At 35.3% G+C, this 21,403-nt stretch overlaps 1 protein-coding gene across 1 annotated transcript in view; it reads left to right on the plus strand.

Annotated features, from left to right (window-relative positions):
• The window catches only part of EYS (eyes shut homolog), an 828,128-nt gene that overhangs the window by 54,098 nt on the left and 752,627 nt on the right, over nt 1-21,403 (plus strand). Inside the window, exons 5-6 of the mRNA XM_061460547.1 lie at nt 4,956-5,070; nt 18,333-18,492. Coding sequence (XP_061316531.1) covers nt 4,956-5,070; nt 18,333-18,492 — 275 coding nt within the window. The remainder of the gene's footprint in view (nt 1-4,955; nt 5,071-18,332; nt 18,493-21,403) is intronic.

Consider the following 21,403-nt stretch of genomic DNA (forward strand, 5'->3'; position numbering starts at 1 on the left):
TTAGAAGCTATTTAAAACTATTTTTAAACTAAAACTAATAGGTTAGTTTTCCTACACCACTAAAGAGTACAGTTTGTCCTCTTCCCATTTGTTTGGCTTTTATCTTGCTGCCTGGAGTAAGTTCTGCTGGGCACTACTGAAGTGCAATAAACCACTTTCAAATTTTAAGATATTCATAAAAACTGAAAGCTGTGGTACACAAAAGCCTGAAACCATTATGAATTAATTTAGAAACCACAAATGCATAACTGAAGTACAGATATAAAGTTAGAGTCTACCAGAAGCGATTCAGTTGAGAAGTCTGAAAATTAAAATATAAATAGAATTGTGTTGGCTATTTTCCCAAAGAAGAAAAAAAAAAATTTTATTTATACTTACACTTAAATATATATATATATACATTTACAAACACATGGAAACACACAAAATTAGATCTTCCCAATAAATATCTATAGCATAGAACAATGGGGTTAACATTTATTTTCCAATACTTTAACACAAGACATATGCTGCTAATAATTTACTACTGTACAGCCAGTCTTTTACATGGTATGTTGGTGCAGGAATAAGTATGAAATGATGCCCGATGTTTACATTTAAAATTATGCATAACATAAGCAATTAATACCAAGATAAGATTGCATTTCTTAAAAAAAAGAAATAATAAAAAATCTTGGCCCTGTGTACAATGCAGATTGAATAATTTATAACTTCTCAAACCACTGGTAGAAATAATCTGTACCATGAACTTCATCGTATCAAGGAAATTGATTATTAAAAATAGCCATGGAAAGGCATGGTGATTTAACAGTCTTCCAGTTGATATAATATGGAAGAATAAGAATGGAAGTCATGATTTAGACCAATATAACAGAAAATAAAAATGGCCAATTAACCCATGCATACTGATTATTCAGAGATTCACCTAGGTTATGTGGTAAAGCTAGGTACTAGAGGTTTTAATTTTAGGCTCAAGTGATACAATCCTCTTTACTACTAATATCAAGTATTAAGATCCTATTAATATAAGTGGCACTTAGATTTTACATTTAATATCTGTATATTACATTTGTATATAAGTGTATAGTTTTTCTGTGTGTAAAATATGCATTTGGTAAAACAGGCAAGATATTTGTAGAGAGCTAGTTTGAGAAGCAGGGTAGGTTACAAGCTTGTTATTTTTTAGCACTAAGAACACTCTAAAAAGGGGAATAACATCCTAGGGAGAACACTCTGAATAGAATAATGGAGAATGCATCCTTCAGCTTTGCACAATGTTGAGTGCCTTGCCCTTACAGACTATTTACATAAAAACTTAAAAACTTTAGACCCCCATAGTTTTCCTTAGCATCCAAGTTGCATGACACACTTTCTTGGTGAAGGAGGAACTCCATAAAATTACCCCTATTCCAAAGAGTTATATTCAGGACAGGTGAGATGAAACACCTTCTTGAGGTTTAGGGTTTTCTCTTTACAGAGGCACAGAAAAAGCCTGGGTTGCTCTCTCAAACCAAATACTAAAACTGCAGACTTCTAATGTTAGATAAGTATAGAAGCACTGGAAATTGGTTTCAATAGAATGAGAGAATCATAGAAGAGCCAGGTTAGAAGAGACTTCAAAAGATCATCTGGTCCAGCCTTCCATGGGAAAAGGTACTTCCATGAGATTATTTAGCAGCTTGTCCATTCACATATTGAAAACCAGTACACACGCGTAGTATTACCTTTCAGTACCTGAAGGCTGTAATTACTGATTGCAATATTTTTTAGTGTTTATTTTTAATAAATATGAAATTATTTCCTCTTTTTTTTGTTAAATTACAATTTTCTACCACTTGATCCTCAATATTTAATAAATGTAAATTCTGTATATACTTCTGCCTGTATACTGGGAAGTAGGCATTTAGTTGAGAGAAGGCATTTCCAGGGAGTATGAATTGCATACCTTTCAAAAGGATACCAGATTCAGTAGCTGGTTGTGGGAGCTACAGTATTGCCAAAATCAGAGTGTAGAGGAGATGCTGACTTCTAGAGAGGGCCGACAGTCAGCAGATTTTACTATTTCTAGGATTCAAGATTATCTTTGTAGTTCTGTCTCACATTAACTACGTTCTATAGGAACAGTTGTTTAATAGTTTCAGTTTTGTTAAGTCACAGACTCTGAAGCTTTCTGTTTGTGAGTTGTTTCTGAATTCATTTTACACAAAGCAAACCTACTATTAACTATGTTGCTTTATTCAGGACGTTTGGAGCTTCTCGTTCAAAATTTTAAGCAGAAGTTTTGTTTCATTTTTTTGTCACATGCATATACAAATTCAAGTAATAGCTGAACTGACCTTTTTACTCCTTCTTGTTTTGTTTTCTTGTCCCTACATTATGTGCTTCTCCTTATACCCAAGCTCCATTTTGCTTATATCCATCACCATCCTGGCTTCTATCCACTTCTCCTTTCTTTGGGAAAGCAGTGATTTTAAATTCTAAACATATAATCAAACACACATTATAATTTTCTCCAGTTATGATGTATGACTATCTTGTATCCTAATTCCATCCTTTCAGTCTTGCTATCATATACAGCTTTGTGCTTAGATTCTAATAGTAGCATGTTCTTAAGACAGTAAAATATCACAAAAAAATATGAAAGGGTGTTCTGAGAAAATTTGTTCTGTTGGTGTCTTCTTCGAAACTTTACTGTCAACTTTGTTAGTGCTACTTTACTCTTACCTCCTCTGACTTTGGTACGTCTATTGCAAAATGACGTCAAAAACAAAAATGGGAAAAATTAGCAAATTTTTAAAATAGAAGAAGCAGCTTCCACAATTAGCTTACTAAACAGTTTGTTTTATGGAACAGTCATCAATTACCCAAATAAATTGAACCAGAAAAGTAGGAGCTTTTTCACCTGGTACAGGATATTTGGTAAAGACAAACCAGTAAAACAAATGTTACAATTGAGTTGCTCTGATTTGGTTTTAAGTGTTAATTAAAAATGGAATTATAACAAGAGAGACTTTTATTTACTTTTTCATTCCTTTAACGCATAAATATAATGTATGGATGAATAGTGCTGTAACATAGAGGACAACAAATAAGCCATCGGTTTGTATGACTACTTCTGTTCAGAGGGAAAAATAAGTGTGTAACTATCCTAATTATTTATTCCTAAATAATATCCTATTTATTCCTAAATAAAGGCAGTCAAGTATAATGAAAAGCTTCTTTTAGCTACAATATGTGAACCAGAAATGAGTTAAGAATAGACTTTGCAAGAGTTTTGATTCTAAGTATTTGAAAAGGTAGCAATATAAGTATAGGATTTACATATAGCCATTTTTTCAAGAGAAGGGTGAGGATTGCTACTTGCATAGAGAGTCCTCCTGTGGTTGTGTTATACTAGACTGAAAGAATATAACTATTTAGAGGATGCTTTCTCATATACACCTATCTCTGTCCAAATGGACCTACGTATGGACTGTGTGGATACTTTCCAGGGGTTTCTGGTGAAATCTATCTGGTTTGACACTTCACCAAAGGTTAATAAGTGACTTAAGCTTCTGGACATGCTAGGTGCCTCTCTACATCCCTCACAGGCATAACCACACCCGCTGATTAGGCACCTTAACTGAGTTAGAAAATGCAGCTAACCTAGTTTTTATTAAATGCTGTTGACGATTTGCTATTGGTAATATAGCCTTTACTTGCGCTATATAACTGTGAGAGGCTTCTTCATACTGAAACTAGCCATGGTATTGTTTCTAAAAATGGGGAAACATAAGCAACATGAATCCAGTAGGAGAAGAGCATAGGAAAAAAAAAACAAAAACAAACAGAAACAATTCTTTGTCATCTTCCTGATTTCCAGCTTCTGTGCTGAGTCATTAGAGATAAAGAAACTTCCCATCTATTATTTTTGGGTTCCTTCACAATTACAAATTTTCAGGCAATTGGCCATTATTTTTCTCTTCTACTTAAATCTTTTTTTTCCATGCTACAAGAAGGAGCCTTTAGACAGGGGAACATGCTAAGCATGTCTGCAAGTAAATACTGAGTGAATTTGACAAGCATCATGTATCTGTTAAAACACAAAAGAGAGTTTTTGCAGTCTGTATTTTACTTTTTGCACATTTTGAGCAAGATATACATATTCAAATATTTTTCTACTTTGTTCCATTGTTGCTTTTGAATAAGACTTGTTTACATTTGCATCTACCTCATCTCTTTTGTTTGTGTACAGAGGATATTTTTAATCACTGGAAGGATAGGTAAGAAAAAGATTTTCACCTACTAATGACAAGTGCTGACATGAAGCAGAAGAAATGCCTGCAGTTCCTTTTACCATAGAATAGTTACCCATGGCTCCATTGGCATAACGTGGAAATAAAAACTTGTCATAAAAATAGAATGCTAGTTTTCTCTTTTAATGAAAATACTGAATTGCAAATAAGCAAACACTAAACCATGTGTTGTTCTCTCCACAGATTGTTCCTTACATACCAAAGCATGTCATTATTGACTAATCTTTGTTAGTCATTAGTAATGATTGATGCTAAGTAGTTTAGACCTTATTTATCATCATATTTCTAATTTTTTTCTCTGATGGTTTAATTGACTCGTCCTTTCTAATAGATTTCTGAAACCTCATTTACAGCTTTTTACTGTACTTTTTACTTTTTTTACTACCTCATTCTAGATTATTTAATGTTTCTGGAAGATTATATGAAGTTTTGGTATGAAAATGTTTTAATCAATGCAAAAATATATTTTATGGGGAAGCAAAAATATCCAGAATCATGCAACTGTTTTTTAATTGCCTGAGAACATGTCCTGTTTACTTTAAATAACATATGAAGTTGGTTTTGTTACTGCAAGAACATTATTTAATAGAATTATGGAAAATAATTAAATACAATTAACTTTTAAAATACAAGTCCTCTGATACACGGATGTATTTGCAGCTGTCTGCCAGGATTCACTGGAAAGAACTGTGAGGAAGTAATTGACTACTGCAGGCTGCTCAGCATCAACTGTCTGAATGAAGGATTGTGTCTTAATATAATTGGTGGATTCACTGTAAGTAATTTAATATATGTTAAACTAATTCAGTGCTCCAAAGTATAAAAGCTTCAAACAAGCAGAACTTGCAATGCATTCATTACTCTTAAGAGACAAGAGGGACATGCATTTATGTGTTTTATTTATTTAAATCAATAACATAAGGACTAATCACTCGGGTAATACAGATTTTTTTTATTACTTTCTTACTGAGAGCATGTTTTGTATTGTATCAAGTAAGAGAACTGAAAAGTATTTTTATTGTAAAAATTACATATATATAATATATATATTATAGAGATATATCCATCTCTATAATTGTAGTCCAGTGCCAGTCCACACAAATGAGAACGAGTCTTTAAAAATATATTGCCTGAATTGAGAACATCTGTTGCCATTGTTTTAACCATAATCAAATTAGCAATTTAAGCATAAGCACATTTAAACTCGCTAAAAGCTTAGAAGCTTGATAATGAAACTGCCATGCAGCAAGATTAATTCAAACTGACAATTTGAAAAATAAAATAATTCTGCTTGTTCTAACATCCATCATGTACCAAGATTCTCCTGATCATAGCTTGTCAGAAGAGAGGAAAGAAGAGTTTTTCCAACAGCAATAACTGGGAACATAAAGGTTATTCTAAACAAGTGCTCATTCTGCAAATAACAGGAGAAGATTACAGAATCACAGAGTGCTTGAGGTTGGAAATGACTCTGGATATCATCTTGTCCACCACTCTACACAAACAGCGTCACCTACAGCCAATTATCCAGTCCTAACATGCTTACCTGTTTGGGTGCTCAGACAGAATGCATTAGGATTACTGTTACTCCTTGGCTTCATTGAGTGGGAAGAGTAGCTCTCCTGTGTAAAGGAAGGAGAGCTGGAACCAAGGGTGACAGCAAGGCTGGCAGTGACAATATCTTCACCAGTAAAGGGCACAAAGTTCCTCAATGCCCACAGCAGATTCACAGATTCAGCCAAAAGACGGGTGACCACCAAACAAGTCTGTAGTGATTTGCAGTCAATCTGAGAAGTCAGCTGATCAGGATTAGCAATGTACAAAACTGGATACATGCATCCTGACAAAATAGCCCTGGAAAGGATCTAGTGCCTGAGCTTAAATGCATTTTCATTCATGTAAATGAATGAAAAGGTAGACATCTGAGAGGTGAGTTCTGTTTTCACAGTAGGGTGGTCTGAGGTGACAGTGCTGGGCCACATCAGAGCTGACCTTGAACACATGCAGTTGTATCTGTGAGAGAGGGAAAAGAGGTCACCAAGAAAGAGTGCAGTGAAAGATGAATATAGTCTGTTTAAGCAAATTAGAGCTGGTTGACACATTCAAAGTCCTGACAGTTTCTTTGAATATTTCTTGCATGTAATTATTCATTAAGTCTATATTTCATCACTTTTCTTGTAGTCACAAAAGCTAAAGAGGTGCTGATATTGTCTCCACAATGCTTTCCATGATGTTAAAAGCCATTTCCACAGTTGAAAATTATTGTCATTTTATTTTCAGTTTGTGGTGTGGGATCTTTATTTGGAAAATTAGCAGTTGTACATCAGTTGTAAGTTAAATTCTCTGTGAAGAGACACAAATAACTAAGTAATCTGTCCAGCCATTTTTTTTTTGCTTCTCTTTGTGGTAACTTTCTTGATCATAATTTATTTTTTCCCACAGTAAGTACATATTTTCAGGACTATCAGGAAGTCAAATACTGACAAGTAATTTGAGAATTCCAGCTAAGAGAAACTTGGCTGTTATTTTTTTCCTTTTTTTTTTTTAAAGAAAAGTGGACCTAAGGAGTCAATCTAAAAAAAAAAAAAATCCCAAACCACCCCACCTTCAACAAAGGAATTTTCAAAAAATCAGGGTGCTGAAACTTAAAATCTAATTTAAAAATTATTTTTATTTTAAAAGTAACCTCTAATTTAGTTTCAAAAAGTAGGAAGTACTTAGAATTGAAACAGTATAGTTTCTTTTTCAGTATTGTTGTAAAAGTTATTGGCACAAATTCTTGATCACTGATACTAGTTATAATTGTAATATTAATAGCTACTCTGCTTATATTTATTGTATTTTGTAATTTAATATCTGTTTCTAAAATTGTTTCTGCCTCTATTAGGAAATCCCTCTAATTCATATTTGGCTTATGCTCGATAGTAATGTGAAGTTATAGGAAACATTTACTGATGAAGCTATTGTGTCAGATAAACATCGGAATTGTTGCTTCTTAGGAAACAGAGCTTCTCCTTGCATTTCATATTTTTATATCTTAATTCTCATATGTCATACTTCAGAGTACAGCTCTACTAATAACAATTTCCTTTGTTCTTTGCATGGTTGACCATCATCTTGAGAATCAAAATAATGATGTGTATATATTAAGATTTCCCCTCTACTCTGCCCTGGTGAGACCGCATCTGGAGTATTGTGTCCAGTTCTGGGCCCCTCAGTTCAAGAAGGACAGGGAGCTGCTGGAGAGAGTCCAGCGCAGGGCAACGAAGATGATTAGGGGAGTGGAACATCTCCCTTATGAGGAAAGACTGAGGGAGCTGGGTCTCTATAGTTTGGAGAAGAGGAGACTGAGGGGTGACCTTATCAGTGTCTATAAATATATAAAGGGGGAGTGTCACGAGGACGGAGCCAGGCTCTACTCAGTGGCAAACAATGATAGGACAAGGGGTAATGGGTACAAACTGGAACACAAGAGGTTCCACTTAAACTTGAGAAGAAACTTCTTCTCAGTGAGGGTGACGGAACACTGGAACAGGCTGCCCAGGGAGGTTGTGGAGTCTCCTTCCCTGGAGACATTCAAAACCCGCCTGGACACATTCCTGTGTAACATTATCTAGGTGTTCCTGCTCCGGCAGGGGGATTGGACTAGATGATCTTTCGAGGTCCCTTCCAATCTCTAACATACTGTGATACTGTGAAGATTTATCATTAGAAAAAACAGTGTGTAGTTAATTCCTGTTCACATAGCTTAATGCAAAGAGATGACATCAGACAAAGCAGATTTAATGAGATTTAATAACCTGACAGGTAGTGATGGAGAAACATTTTCTGCTGCAATTTACTCATTAAGCAAAATTAATTGTTTAGTGGAGAAAGTTCAACTCCAAGGAAAAAAAAATGTAGATCTTGATGACACTTCAGTGGGCGTAGCCAATCAGCTGTATTGACGCAGAAAAGTTTTGTTTCCAGACAGTTGAATATTCTGCTTTTTGCAGCACACACCCCACACATCCCTCACCCCATCCAGCTGAAAGAGAAGATACCACAGTTTGTATGTCACGGCTAACTGCCAAGATGACTGTAAAAGACCTAGAATTCTGCCTAAGATATATTTTTGATTTTATTTTCAGAGTTAGAAGAAGTTCAAACTGATAAAAATGTTATCACTGTATTACTGGACTTATAGGTTTGAAAATTTGTGAAGCAGTTATTCTGATTTAAAATTAGAAAACTTTTTTGGTAAACCATATTAAATTAAGTAAAAACAGAGTGAATAGTCAAAGACGAAAATAATTATGAATTGGGAATTAGTGATCCCTATGAGTGTTTTCACTGGGCTCATGTCAAGCCAGTCAATGGGCTGTCAGTTTTCTGCAGAAGGAATACAAAGGAATAGTTGTATTTGGAATATTTAATTCTGGGTACCAGAAAATGGTAAAGCCGCATTAGCAAGGACGTGCTAACAGTGTTGTGCATAGTTCTGTTCATTTGCTTCTCCTGTGTGCTACTGATTATACCAGGAGCATTTTTAAAAATAGTTAGAATAAAATATAGTGCAGTACAATGTATAAGCATTTTTCCATCAGACCAGTGCCAGGTCACATCTGTCCTGTTCTAGTGAAAAACTTCACCAGACATTAAATTTCATGAGGACCTACTGCTGTGGGATTCAAACCCCAAAATTACCACAGGCTGAAGGCTGGAAAACAATCTGAATTGCTTGTAGTAGCCTATGCAGCGCTCTTATTCTTCTGAATTAAAAGGTTGGGAAAAGGATTATATTTCCCAGTGTTTCCATGAATAGTGAAAACATAAAAAACTCAACTCACTTTATCTGGGCTCCATAGATGGTCAAAGATACATTTACTTTTTTAGCTAGATCCTAAAATACAGAAAGGTAAGATTGCAGCCTTGCCTCAATTTAAGAAACCATGTTATCATTTGGACAGGTAACAAATACAGTGTTTGAACATTACAGATCTTCCTCTTTCAAAAAATACTGCTATGTAAAATTCTATTATTTACTATTGATTTGTCAGTTATTGCAAGAACCCTGCTACTGAATTTCCCCTGTTTTCAATTGCAATGTCGGAATCACTTTTTGAAACCTATATAGATGAACATATAATATAGCTCATTTTTCTTCAATACCCATTACATAGGTAAGATTTTTAATTGATGTTATCCTGATTCGGCAACTTTACCTCCAACTACTCAGTATTAAAAAACACGGGGTTGCTGTTTTAATGAAAATTTTAAATTAAAACAGGTTTAAAATAAACCATACTTCTACAGTGACTACCATGTGTAACTGTTGCAGTTTCCAGCAGAAGTTTATTCAATAAAAATATTCATCTAAATTATTTTGACAGTGTGATAATCTGCTCCATAAAAGTATTTTTTTTAACAAGATCTGCCTTACAGAAACACATTTCAATAGGCATATCTGTTTTCATGGCAACTCTTTAATTTTCTTCAATGGATTTTTTAGATGAAAAGACAGTGTTCTTAATTTTAAGTTCATACTATTTTCTCAGTGCTTTTAATGTGAGTGTCTTAACCAGTTTATGACTACGGGTGTCTGTTATCCTTGTCTTTACATGAAGACAGGGAAAAGATCAACAATTCCCAAAGGACAGCTGTCAGGAAAGAAAGAACTGTTGTTTCTTTTGTGCTAATCACACTGCTGCCTTATGCTAACCACCTGTGGGGGCATGCAGTGGTTTTGGTAGAGTTCTCTCAGTGAATTTGAATGACTCCAGCAAAGCCTCTGGCACAAGGAGACGGAGCAGTAAAAGCAGGTAAAGAGGATACACAAATGAAGAATCACCTGGGGATGTAAAGCATTCCTCTAGGTCTCAAGGGGGAATCAGGTACTCAATTGTTTATTCACAGGAAGTGGCTTAGATTAAGGCCAAATAATTATCTCTGTTTAAGATCACCTGCTTTTTTCCTGAATCATTATTATTAAAATAAATCAAGCAAACAACAAAACCAAAGATACTGAAAGAATGTATTACATGAATTATGTAAATTATGAGGATAACAGGATTGTCAATTACCAAATTTTGGAAGCCTGTAAAGAAGTGCAGTTTCTGAAACTAGGGAAAGTAGGGGATGTCAGACTGTCAAATTTGTGGCAGACCAGCTGTCTTTACTTTCTAGGGGAAATGACTGAATCACATAAAATTTACAGAATTCACAGTCTAGTTAGGAATACCTACAGAAAAGGGCATTTGAGGGAGAAGAATGTGCAGCCCTGCTGAGTTGCAAGCAGGAAATCTGGAATAGCTACACACTCTTTCCTGTTTCTGCTCTGCCATACACTTCTTATGGGAGGGCATGCAGAGTGAAAATGCAGGGTGTAAAAGCGCTCATTCATAGTTGTTTGTGTTTTTTTTTCCTAACAGCCCCTTACTATGTTACAAGCAACTGTCTTTGAACTTACATGGTCTGCATAGCGTACTGAAGTCTATTTTGTCAAACTCCCATCATCCTGACAAACCACTGATTCATGCAAGATTATGTGCTTACAGCTAACAAAGGAACTGAGTCATATAGACAAAAAAATAAAGCTAAAAGATGAAGTGAAGGCAATGCCATTGTAAGGTCCATTTCCATTTGCCTGCACTATACTTGAGACAAGGACTAAGGAAATTATATATGTTGCCTGAATAGCAGGGCTGTGTTGGCAAGCAAGTAAACACTAGAGCAGCATTAAAGAAAGAGACAGTAATCTGTGTTACCATTCTGGGTTTTACAATTACACCTACTGTTGGCCATTCAAAGCAAGTGTTAAAAATTTTCTCTGAAAAGCTGTACTCACACTTGAATGTGAAATTTTTATGTTGGAATCATTGTCAATGGATGTCCTGGCGCCTTCCGAAAGAGTAGCAGGAATTGCTGCTGATTCCTGGCTGGTGTTCACACGGTGCAGTGGGATTGTGCTGTAAAAGGGGAGTGAAGGTAGGCAAAAAAGAAATAATGGTTTTAACTTCTATGAGTAATTTTCAGTTTATGTATTCTGTAATCGTCAGGTGTTTGTATATGCCTGGAGAACATCGATTAATGAAAACATGTACTAACATGCATACCTTTCAGAGAGTTGTTCCCTAATCACTGTTTCTGCTTTTTTTTTAATATGGACATGCATTTAATACTGTATATCAAATAGTATGATCACTGTAATAGTATAGAAAACATTATGTAATAGAAAAGATTGTTACCTAAAATCTTGCCCTGCAGATGGCTCTGTGGCTGTTCATGTTATATGCTTTTGATCCTTTTCCATATGACCATATATCAAAACTGTTACATCTAGAGTTTGTTGGTGAACCTGAGATATTTCAACAACAAAGTGTGAACCAAGAAGATATATGGTTGATAAAATAAAATAGAGAGCACAAATGAATAATCAGTAACCCCATGGATCACACCTTTGTAGTTTAAGTGAAAAAAAACCACAAAAAGCAACACCAAAAGCCAGCAAATATGTACTGCCTGAAGATGATCATATTCTCTACAAGAAGAGGCTTGAATACTAACACAAAGAACTGTCTTCACCAAAGCCAATATAATCCTTATGTGTGGATGAGGGAAAGAGGAGGGAAACTCTCTTTCTCCTTTTTTTTTTTTTCCCCCCCATGTTAGAAATCTGGAATGAGGTATGCATTCAAAAGAACTTGTGCAGAAATGACTGGGAGGCAGACAAAGCTCCAAGTTTCATCCCTAACCAGATGAGGTTTGCCCTTGTGGGTGCAGAACCAGACCAGTCAGCCAGCTGTCAGGCTGGGAATCAATCTGCTGATTTTCAGAAGAGTGGCAAGCATTGCCAAGCCCTGCAGGCCTGTTGTACGCCCTACACCAGCCTGAACAGCCTTTGTGGAAACTCTGCTGCTACTGCTCCCCTTTACCACTTTGTAAGTTCTTCCATGAGAAGCTGCTCTCAGTACTAATGTTGTTTGGTAATACTTTATCCACAGAAGTCTGGATGAATTTATAACCCCAAATAAAGCATCTCTATGCAGTATTAGCAATAAACTCCAGAAATGAGCTACATCAACTTAGATCTCATAGTCCTGACTAGGCCTCAGACTTACTCTGAGAGCAGCCATTTGTATGTATTGCATGAGAGGAGAAGTAAGTTCTAGGTAACATACCCAGAATTAAAAAGAAGGGTAGCTGAGAGAAAACGTTACCTTGTTTAACAAATGCAGAATGCAGTTCTTTACAAAAAAAAAGCCACCAGGGCTCTTTTAAAGCCCTTTGCACTCTATCAGTCAATATTTGTTTTCTGAGTATAAAAAAGCCGTAAGGAAATAAACATTTAATATATTTGGCATACTATATATTAAAGCTGTTGTTTGGGGTGATAAAATTGTTATGAATATTTATAACAGCTCTACTAGCAATGCTGGAAGCAGTGAAAATTGGCACTGCAAAATCTACTGCTCTCAGATGCAACTTTTATACTTACAAACAATATATAAACTAGATTATTGTCATTTTCCTTAGAAAAAATATCTAGTCTCTTCTATTAGTTTCTCTCCGTAGACTGTCTGAGCAATATAATCTCATCTCTGTGAAGCAACTGCCACCATCATTAATTCCACTGATGTGTCCCCTGTATTTGTCCTTCTAGCTGACTATTCAAACAGCAGTAGTTCAAAGTCAGATACTTCTATTATGGTCTAGTTTTGCACAGGTTAATTAGTCCGTTTTCTTCCACAAGGTAACAGTAATTCCACAGAAGATATCACATTAATTTTGAAATATCCTATACAGTTCTGTGCTTCTTCAGTATTAAGTTTGAACTTAATCAAAACAACCTTTTCCTATTTTTCTTATTCTGTTGTGATAAACAGCATCAAAGCACCCTAGGTACTTTTCATACATGCTGTTAAGTACCTCTGAGCAGTGCAGAAGTCAATAAGCAGTAGAAATCTTCAAGTAATAAACTAAATATTCTGCTTTCCAAGAGTTAATTCAAACAAAAAATGTTTAGTTAAAGCTCTGATCATGTAATACCTTTATACACATTTGATCTTGAGTAGATTATAATCAAATATAAGCAGACAGTAAAATACACCAAAAATAACCAATTAGAATGGTTTTTTTTTTCATTTTTAAACAAAACTTCTGGGATGACAGTCATGCTAACTCATTGTCAGTGAAAAAAAGCATAAGCCAGAAAAAAATAATGAAAACTAAAATACACAAAGTTGATAAATATTACAGTGAAAGATTTGCTACATGATAGGTCTGAAATACTGTTTATTATTGATAAAATGCTGTTCCTATGCATTGTATGTAAAGGAAAAATTACTGGATTGTTTTGAGATGGTGAGACAGACAAAGGAGTTTTAGACCATAGGAATGGAAAGACAAGAAAACACATCAAGAATTTCAAGGAGAAAGGAAAAATAATCTCGAGAAAACAGTGTTCACATAAGAATACTAGCAGTATTTCTTACTAATTTTGTACTATGAAATAGTTACTATATCAGAGACCATATAACCTACAGCCCAGATGCTTCTATTTCATATGGAAAGACATGAAATCTATAAAGGGGATGAAAGCCTGTATCTGGGTGAAATGTTGTGTTCATTAAAAATGCATCATATGCAAAAATAAGTGTCTGTAATGCACTTCCATGTTGCGGAAACACATACGACTACCTAGTCGCTGGTTGGGTGGGGTGAGAAGCAGAAAAGGCCTTGACTCTGTGTAAGGCTGTTCAGCAATAACTAAAACATTTCTGCTATTAACACTGTTTCTAGCACAAACCCGAAACATAGCCCCACGCTAGCTACTATGAAGAAAATTAACTCTGTCCTAGCCAAAACCACCACATCACACTAGCTGAGTTTTAATTACTTTTTAACAGAATCAGTGCTCAAGTTTAAACCACTTCTCAAGTTTAAACCACTTCTCAATTTGGGCAGTCTTTTCTGACTTCTCTACCTAATAAGGAAGTGGCCCCTTGAGATAAGGAGGATTGCTGTAGGAAGATTCCATGAAAGTTTGGCCAGCCAGCTCAGCACTGTGTATTTCTGAAGTGCATAACTTACAACTAAATTCTTTAATCTGTTTATTAGTGCCAGTAAGATCAGACACACATTTTCCATGTGCTGCTTAAATTTTGTGATGCCTTAAGCAGCTGTTTCCAACACTGCTCAGTAATTTTCTAGGACATGCTACAGCTTCTTGCAGAATAATTTTCATCTTTCAGTATCTGCTTTATATTCATCTACTACCAAATAAAATATGCACATTCTTAATTTTCCTTTAGAGGTTACAATTAAATATTAATAAAATTTAAGTATTTTTTAAAGTGATGAGATGCAGCACATGCTCAAACTACACAAAAGTCAAGTTCACCTTCCTTGTCTCTATAGGAGATGTGCACGGATGGAATTCTACTTCATTGGAAGCCAGAGGAATACTAGTTACTATAAAAAAAGTAATTTCTGTTTTCCCCACTTATGTAAACCTGAAAAAGGAAAGAATATAATCCCTATAAAATGAATTAATTTATTCAAGATACACCATTTTTCTACCCAGACCCCTAAAGATTTTTACCTGAAGTCAGGGATTCACATGAACGAGCATATCATATTAGAGATCACAGAATCATGGGATGGCTTGGGTTGGAAGGAACCTTTAAGGGTCATGCAGTCCAACTCCATGCAATGGGCAGGCAGGTTTTCAAATAGATCAGCTGGCTCAGAGCTCCATCCAACCTGACCTTGAACACTTCCAGGAATGAGCCATCTACCATATCTCTGGGCAGCCTGTGCCAGTGTTTCACCACCACCATTGTGAAAAATTTCTTCCTTATGCCTAGTCTGAATGTACCCTCTTCTAGTTCAAAAACATTACCTTGTCTTATCATCTTACCTTTTAAAATATCCCCATCTTTCTTATAAGACCCCTTTAAATATTGAATGGCCACAGTATGGTTTCCTTGGAGTCTTCTCCAGGCTGAAGAGCCCCAGCTCTCAGCCTTCTCTCAGAGGGGAGGTGCTTAATCCCTCTGATAATTTTTGTGGCCCTGCTCTGGACCTGCTCCAACAAGTCCATGTCTTTCCTCTGCTGAGAGCTTCAGAGCTGGATGCAGTACTCCAGGTGGGATCTCATCAGAGAAGAGGTGCAAAATCTCCTTCGACCTGCTGGACATGATTCTTGTTATGACTCAGTGTAATCAGAAGGTGATAAAGGTTAGCTTCATTTTATAATGGCTTGTATTAGTAAAAGTGTAGCCAGCAGGTCATCTGCTCAACACTTGGAGGCCACCCCTAGAGCTCTGCATGAGGTTTTGGGCTTTGGTGTAAAAGAAAAAAAAAAAAAAAAATGAAAAAAATTGGAACAAGTCCAGCTGAGAGACACCAATATTGTGAAAAGGTTGCTGCACATAATACAGGAAGAGAAGCCGAAGGATCTGGGTTTGGTTAGCCTTGGAAACAGAAAGCAGAATGGGGATATAATTCTTCAGCTCCCTATCGAGTGATCACAGCCAAGACAGAGCCAAACTTTCCTCAGAATTGCACAGCAACTGAATGAGAGGCAACTGGCACAAGCTGCAATAAGGGAAATTCTGACTAAATATGAAGAAGAAATTGTTTATAATATACTGATACTACAGTTAAGCACGGCAGCAGGTGGTCCAGAAAGGCTGTGGAATTGCTATCCTTATAGATACTCAGACCTCAACAAGACAAGGTCCTCAGTAACCAGCTTGGATTTTAAAGCTGAACTGCTCTGAGCAAGGAATGGGACTATATGACATTCAAAGATCTCTCTCAACCTATATTATTTTGGGAATCTGTGAAGGTAAAATACATTAACATATAGGAAAAATAATATTTTTATAGGTTTGTTCAGGGAAGCTTTGTGTACTGCACGACAAAGGTAGGCGTTGCTATAGATACAGCTACCTAAGACATGCCATGTTGTTTTTACATTTTTATAGTTGTGTCAGAGTTAACCAAACATAACATCAGGGACAAGGCTGGTTTATTGGAAGTGGCAGGTATTTCTGGAGATTGAATAGAATTGGGAAATGACAGAATCATGTGTGGGTGTTGTCAAACACAGAGGTACAGGGATTAGGAATTCAGAAAATAAGAACTAAGGAATATAAAGCCACTGAAGAACATTAAGTTTTTCCAGGCCCTGAGAAGGTAAGTCACACTAATGCTGTTGCATATGACGTTCCTTTTATGTGTTGGTCACTCAAGAGATGACAGCCCACTTTATCTATCAGCTGTTTCATTAGTTGAGCTCAGAGTTTCAAGATGGGGGATTCCCATCAGTTTAGGTCTCTTAAAGTCTTCTTCACTTGGCTACCTGAACACTGTTCATTTTTTCAAAAGATGTATATCAGGGAATCAGAGATCACTGTAATGTGAATGTTAAGAAGACTGAATTGCTGGGCAAGTTTTTTAAACAAAACTTTATTGAATCTACTTTTTACAGGTCAGCCATTCACACTACACTTAAATAGTTATTCTGCAATACTTACATTCTAAATACTTTGTGATTATACGATACCATGGAGCTGGTGCCATATAGTTATTGCTGATGGCTCTCATTGTTGGTTGTTCTTACTTCCAAAGTCAAGGTAATCTGTTTTATGAGCAATTTCATGAGAGAAGTCATTACTGAAGTGAGCTTGTTTTCCTTTTGCTCCGCCTTTCCTCTTCATGTTTGACATTTCATGCTTTTTACCCCCTCCCTCCCTTAAAAAAGGTGGGTTTCCTCTTCTGATATTGCTTGCCTTGGGGCTTTTCTGTGTCTTGATTGTCCTGTATTCAGCAGTATGTCTTGCCTGTTTTCCATGTCTTAAGCTAATCTCCTACTTTAGCAACATTTTTTACTTACATGATGTGCAACTTCACCCTTGTGCATCCCTTTGATGGTCCCATTGTACACATGTGAAATGCTTATACATTGTGGCTGGCAGCACCCTCAAAAAGTTGAAAAATAATTTTATGCTACTGTTGGCTATACTGTTTTATTGACCTTATAATTGGATTCAAGTCAAGCTATTAATTATATAGTTATCAGAGCACTTGTAATTTATAGGTATCATGGGACTCTTTTGAGAAGTTACTCTATTAAGCTTGTATTCCAAGAAAATATTTTCTGTATCTTTTATTTTTTTGTTTATAGTTATATCTAGCGTGTTTTTTGGTTTTTTTTTCATGTTATTTCTTAGTCCTTGAAGGTTATTGAAGTAAAAAGATTCTGCCAACATGTTTCTGTCCTAGTAATGCTTAATAATAATTCTGTCATAATAATGGAATAATGATGCAACATATTTGTCCCTATGTTTTAGTTCTTTTTTTTTTTGTAAATGAAACTCTTTGTCTCAATGAGTCATGATTGTATTGTCATTGGTCCAAAACAAAAAATTTTTAATATGTGAAGATGACCAAAGATTTCTCAATTACTCCAGAAATATTTTTTTTCTTAAAGGAAAATATTATATTGAACCTTGTACTGAAAAACTTCACTAGATAGCTTTAAACCTTCCGCTTTCCTCTGCAGAAATTAGTTTTATTTATTTTAGTTAACAGATAGAGTCAGAACATATAATGGAACCCCCATATTATTTTTTCTCATTACCAGTTGGCCACTGTGTTTTTCTTGCAGGCTGTGTTAGTATCACTGCCTGGTTTCTCCCTCACTTCAAGGCCTTTTAAATCTCTTTTGCATGCTAAATTCTTCTGTTCCTAGGGGCAGCTCCTTCCCTTAAGAGCCAGTAATTATCTTGCCATTTTCTCCTGCTCAGGTATCCTCTTTTCCCACACTTTTTTAACAGACATGGTACATGAATTCTGAGTCTTTCGACTTTTATCATCGGCAGATACAGGCATGTAGAATAGTCTCAGCTGGGTGTAACACTGCATTCTGCTGTACTTTTGTTCAGTAGTAAAATACAAGACAGATTTCAGTAAACTTTGACATTAAATTTTAATTTTGTGTTCTCTCAGTGGTTGTTCTGTTGTTGTTTGTGCGTTTGTTATATCTAGTGCCTTTGTGCAGCTGGATGGACAGGAGAATTTTGCCAATTTGCTGAAAATGCATGTTTGATTTACCCGAATAGTTGTTCTGATGGAGCAACTTGCATTGATATGAGCCAGCTGGGAGAGCAACCTCTGTTTCAGTGTCTGTGTCTTCATAATTTCACAGGTAAGGAATATGCATGTAGAAGTTTGTAATTTCATTTCCTTTTAAATATTTAATATAGGAATGCTGAATTTTCAAAAATAAGAAATAAAGAAGTGTTTGGAGGAGTAATCACAACTCTCTGCATTTTCTGGCCTCTGCTGTGATGTCTGCAAAATTTAAATAAAGCATGCAGGTTTACATTTGAAACTTCCAGTTAAGGTTATAATAAGAATAGACATAGATTAAGCTTTAGCTTCAGTTTAAGAGACTTAAGTGTATTTCTACATATAGGAGCTCTACATGCGAGCTAGATGTCTTGTCATCTGATTATAGTTCCTGGAGATAAAGCAATGGAGTCTAGGAAGGTGGTTAGTTTGTATCAACCTTTTTTAGTCCACATAAATCTACTTATCTTTTCTGAGAGATGAATCCCACTTTCTGTTTCAATTCTTTGGTTGGCCACCAATGATTTATGCAACTTAGTCTGGGGTGGAGTTAAATGATTCACTTTCACATGACTTTAGAAGTCTATAATGTAATGTGAGACCTAGTAAACAAGTCTTCAAGGCTCTGTGTATCATCAGTGAATAAGCATTTTCAGAGGGTAATCAGGACCACTTATGGATATTTGCTAGTGGTAGAAACACTTTCTTCAGGAGTGTTACTCTTTCAATTGCTTACAAAAGAAGCCTAGAAAAATAGTTTAGATTAACCATATTGGGTTTTATTTTACAAGGAATACAATTCCTAGTTTTTCTTCCATTCTTACCCTTTAACTAGAACCTCATTTAGGTTGGATTCTAATCACTAATCTTTGCATAAGAAGGGTACCGAAAGAGGATCATTGAATACAATTCACTCCAGCTTTAGGAGAAATTAAGGAAACAGGTATTAGTCATGTGTATATACATTTAAAGATAAGTGGCAAAGAAGATTTACCAGAATTCACAAAAATAACAGCTTGAAAGACAGAAACTTAATTGCATAAAGAATGAAAATTAGATTAATGCTAGTATTAAAAAGAGAAAATTGACTTTACTGCTATTGAGATAAACATTATAGAATCATATCCCAGAGGGTTGTAACTATCAGCTTCTTCTTTCACTTCCACCTTATCACCTCTATGATCTTTCTTCAAACTAATCTTGGGTTACTTTTTATTGCTGCAACAGCTAAAAGTATGGATTTGATAATAAAAATAATGTTCGACTACAGTGCTTCAAGGCTTTTAAGATAATAGTAAGGTTTCTACTGTACAACGTAATCATCAAACAAAAGTCTGATAGACTATAGTAAATGACAATAAATAGATGCAATTTAGAAAATTTAACCTTACTAAATGCTGAGTTATTACTGAGTTCTAGTGGAATTGACTTCAGTGTTCAGGGAAATCTTAATATAAAGATTTTTTTCCTGTGTGCGATATCACTGTAAGAGGATCTTCATATTGTAATAGATGTATTTTTTTTACTTCTTTCTATTCTTAAATAATAATTTTCATCTTCACTCTTGTTCCATAGCAATATTTTAACTTATACCTGTTTACTGTTTCATTTATGTGTTTGGGAAGGGAGAGAGGGAAGGACACTGCAGTTGCAAATATGTCATGTTTACTTGACTCTGAATGAAATAACACCTGCAACCAGAAAGGCTATTGTAGTTTCACATCTGATTGTTCTTAATTGTGTTTGTAAATTATACACACTACAGTTGCAGCCTTTACATTAACATTTAAATAATATTTGGAGTAGATTTACCTTAGAGAAAAGAAATATGACATGATGTAACATTGTCAGCTGTGAAAAGCAGAACTTTGATTTAAAAAGCAATAAAAAAAATTCTTTTTTTTGTTTCATACTCTTTAGTGAAACCTTGTAGAAGCTTAGCACATGCACACAATAAAAATGGAATTTTAAACTGCATTACTTATTTCTATTCGTATGTAAAATATGTTTTGGATAGTTGACACAGAAAAATATCCAAGTATTCAGCTTAGATGGTCAAAAGAGACAATAAAAAGGTTATAAAATATAGTTATTTTCCTTGAACAAATGTTACAGCTTTTGTATTTTAGACTTCCTTCTACTGTTAGTTTCTTATTTCCTTTTGCTTTTTTTCTTCTCTGAAAGTGGATAAAAGCCTTTGTATCTACAACAGGACATGTCAGTAACATGGTTTATGACATTGAAATGAAACAACCCATGTCAGCAATTTCTCAGATTGTGCGTAGGAGACCAATTGTCCTTGGAGGAGCTTCCTCTATTTAACTACTATCTTTCCTTGTGTGTAGAGCAATCATATTCTCAGGAATTGATTGGGCATGTTAGACACTTCATTTAGTTGGTAGAAAAGTCTTTTAATTAAAATAATCTTACTGCTGCTAAAATGAGCTACACCCAAAACAAACTCACCAACCATTATTTAAAGTACTGCTTCAGTTAGATAATTTTTCCTCATCTTCAAACTTTCCTTTTAGAATACTCATCAAGATAATTCATTGATTTATTCACATTTTTCCCCGCCCCTCTTTATCTCATTGCTTTATTGAGTTGAGACAGGGCTGCTAATTTCTACAGGTACATTGGAAATGACTATAAAGAGATTTGGATGAAGCTTGCACTATGGTGGTTCATAACAGTCTTCTGCAGAAAGTAGTTCTGGTGCCATAACTGCTAGTGGCCCAGAGAAGAAAATATGTGGCATAAAAGTTCCTGTATCTTTTACAATCTAGGTAAGGCAACATTTATACTATGAACAAAACAACAGCATGGCATAATTGAAACCATTTCTATCTAGTCAAATCCAGATTTTTAAATCACTTTATTTTGCAGAATACAGGGAAAACGTGATTTAAAGCTAGTGGGCAGCTAAACCACACAGCCAGTTGCTCACTATCCACCAGTGGGATGGAGGAGAGAATTAGGAGGGTAAA

Source organism: Pezoporus flaviventris, unplaced genomic scaffold, assembly GCF_033815535.1.
Source record: "Pezoporus flaviventris isolate CSIRO_AGI_PZ_B2104156 unplaced genomic scaffold, CSIRO_AGI_Pfla_v1 ptg000031l, whole genome shotgun sequence".
Taxonomy (NCBI): Eukaryota; Metazoa; Chordata; class Aves; order Psittaciformes; family Psittacidae; genus Pezoporus; species Pezoporus flaviventris.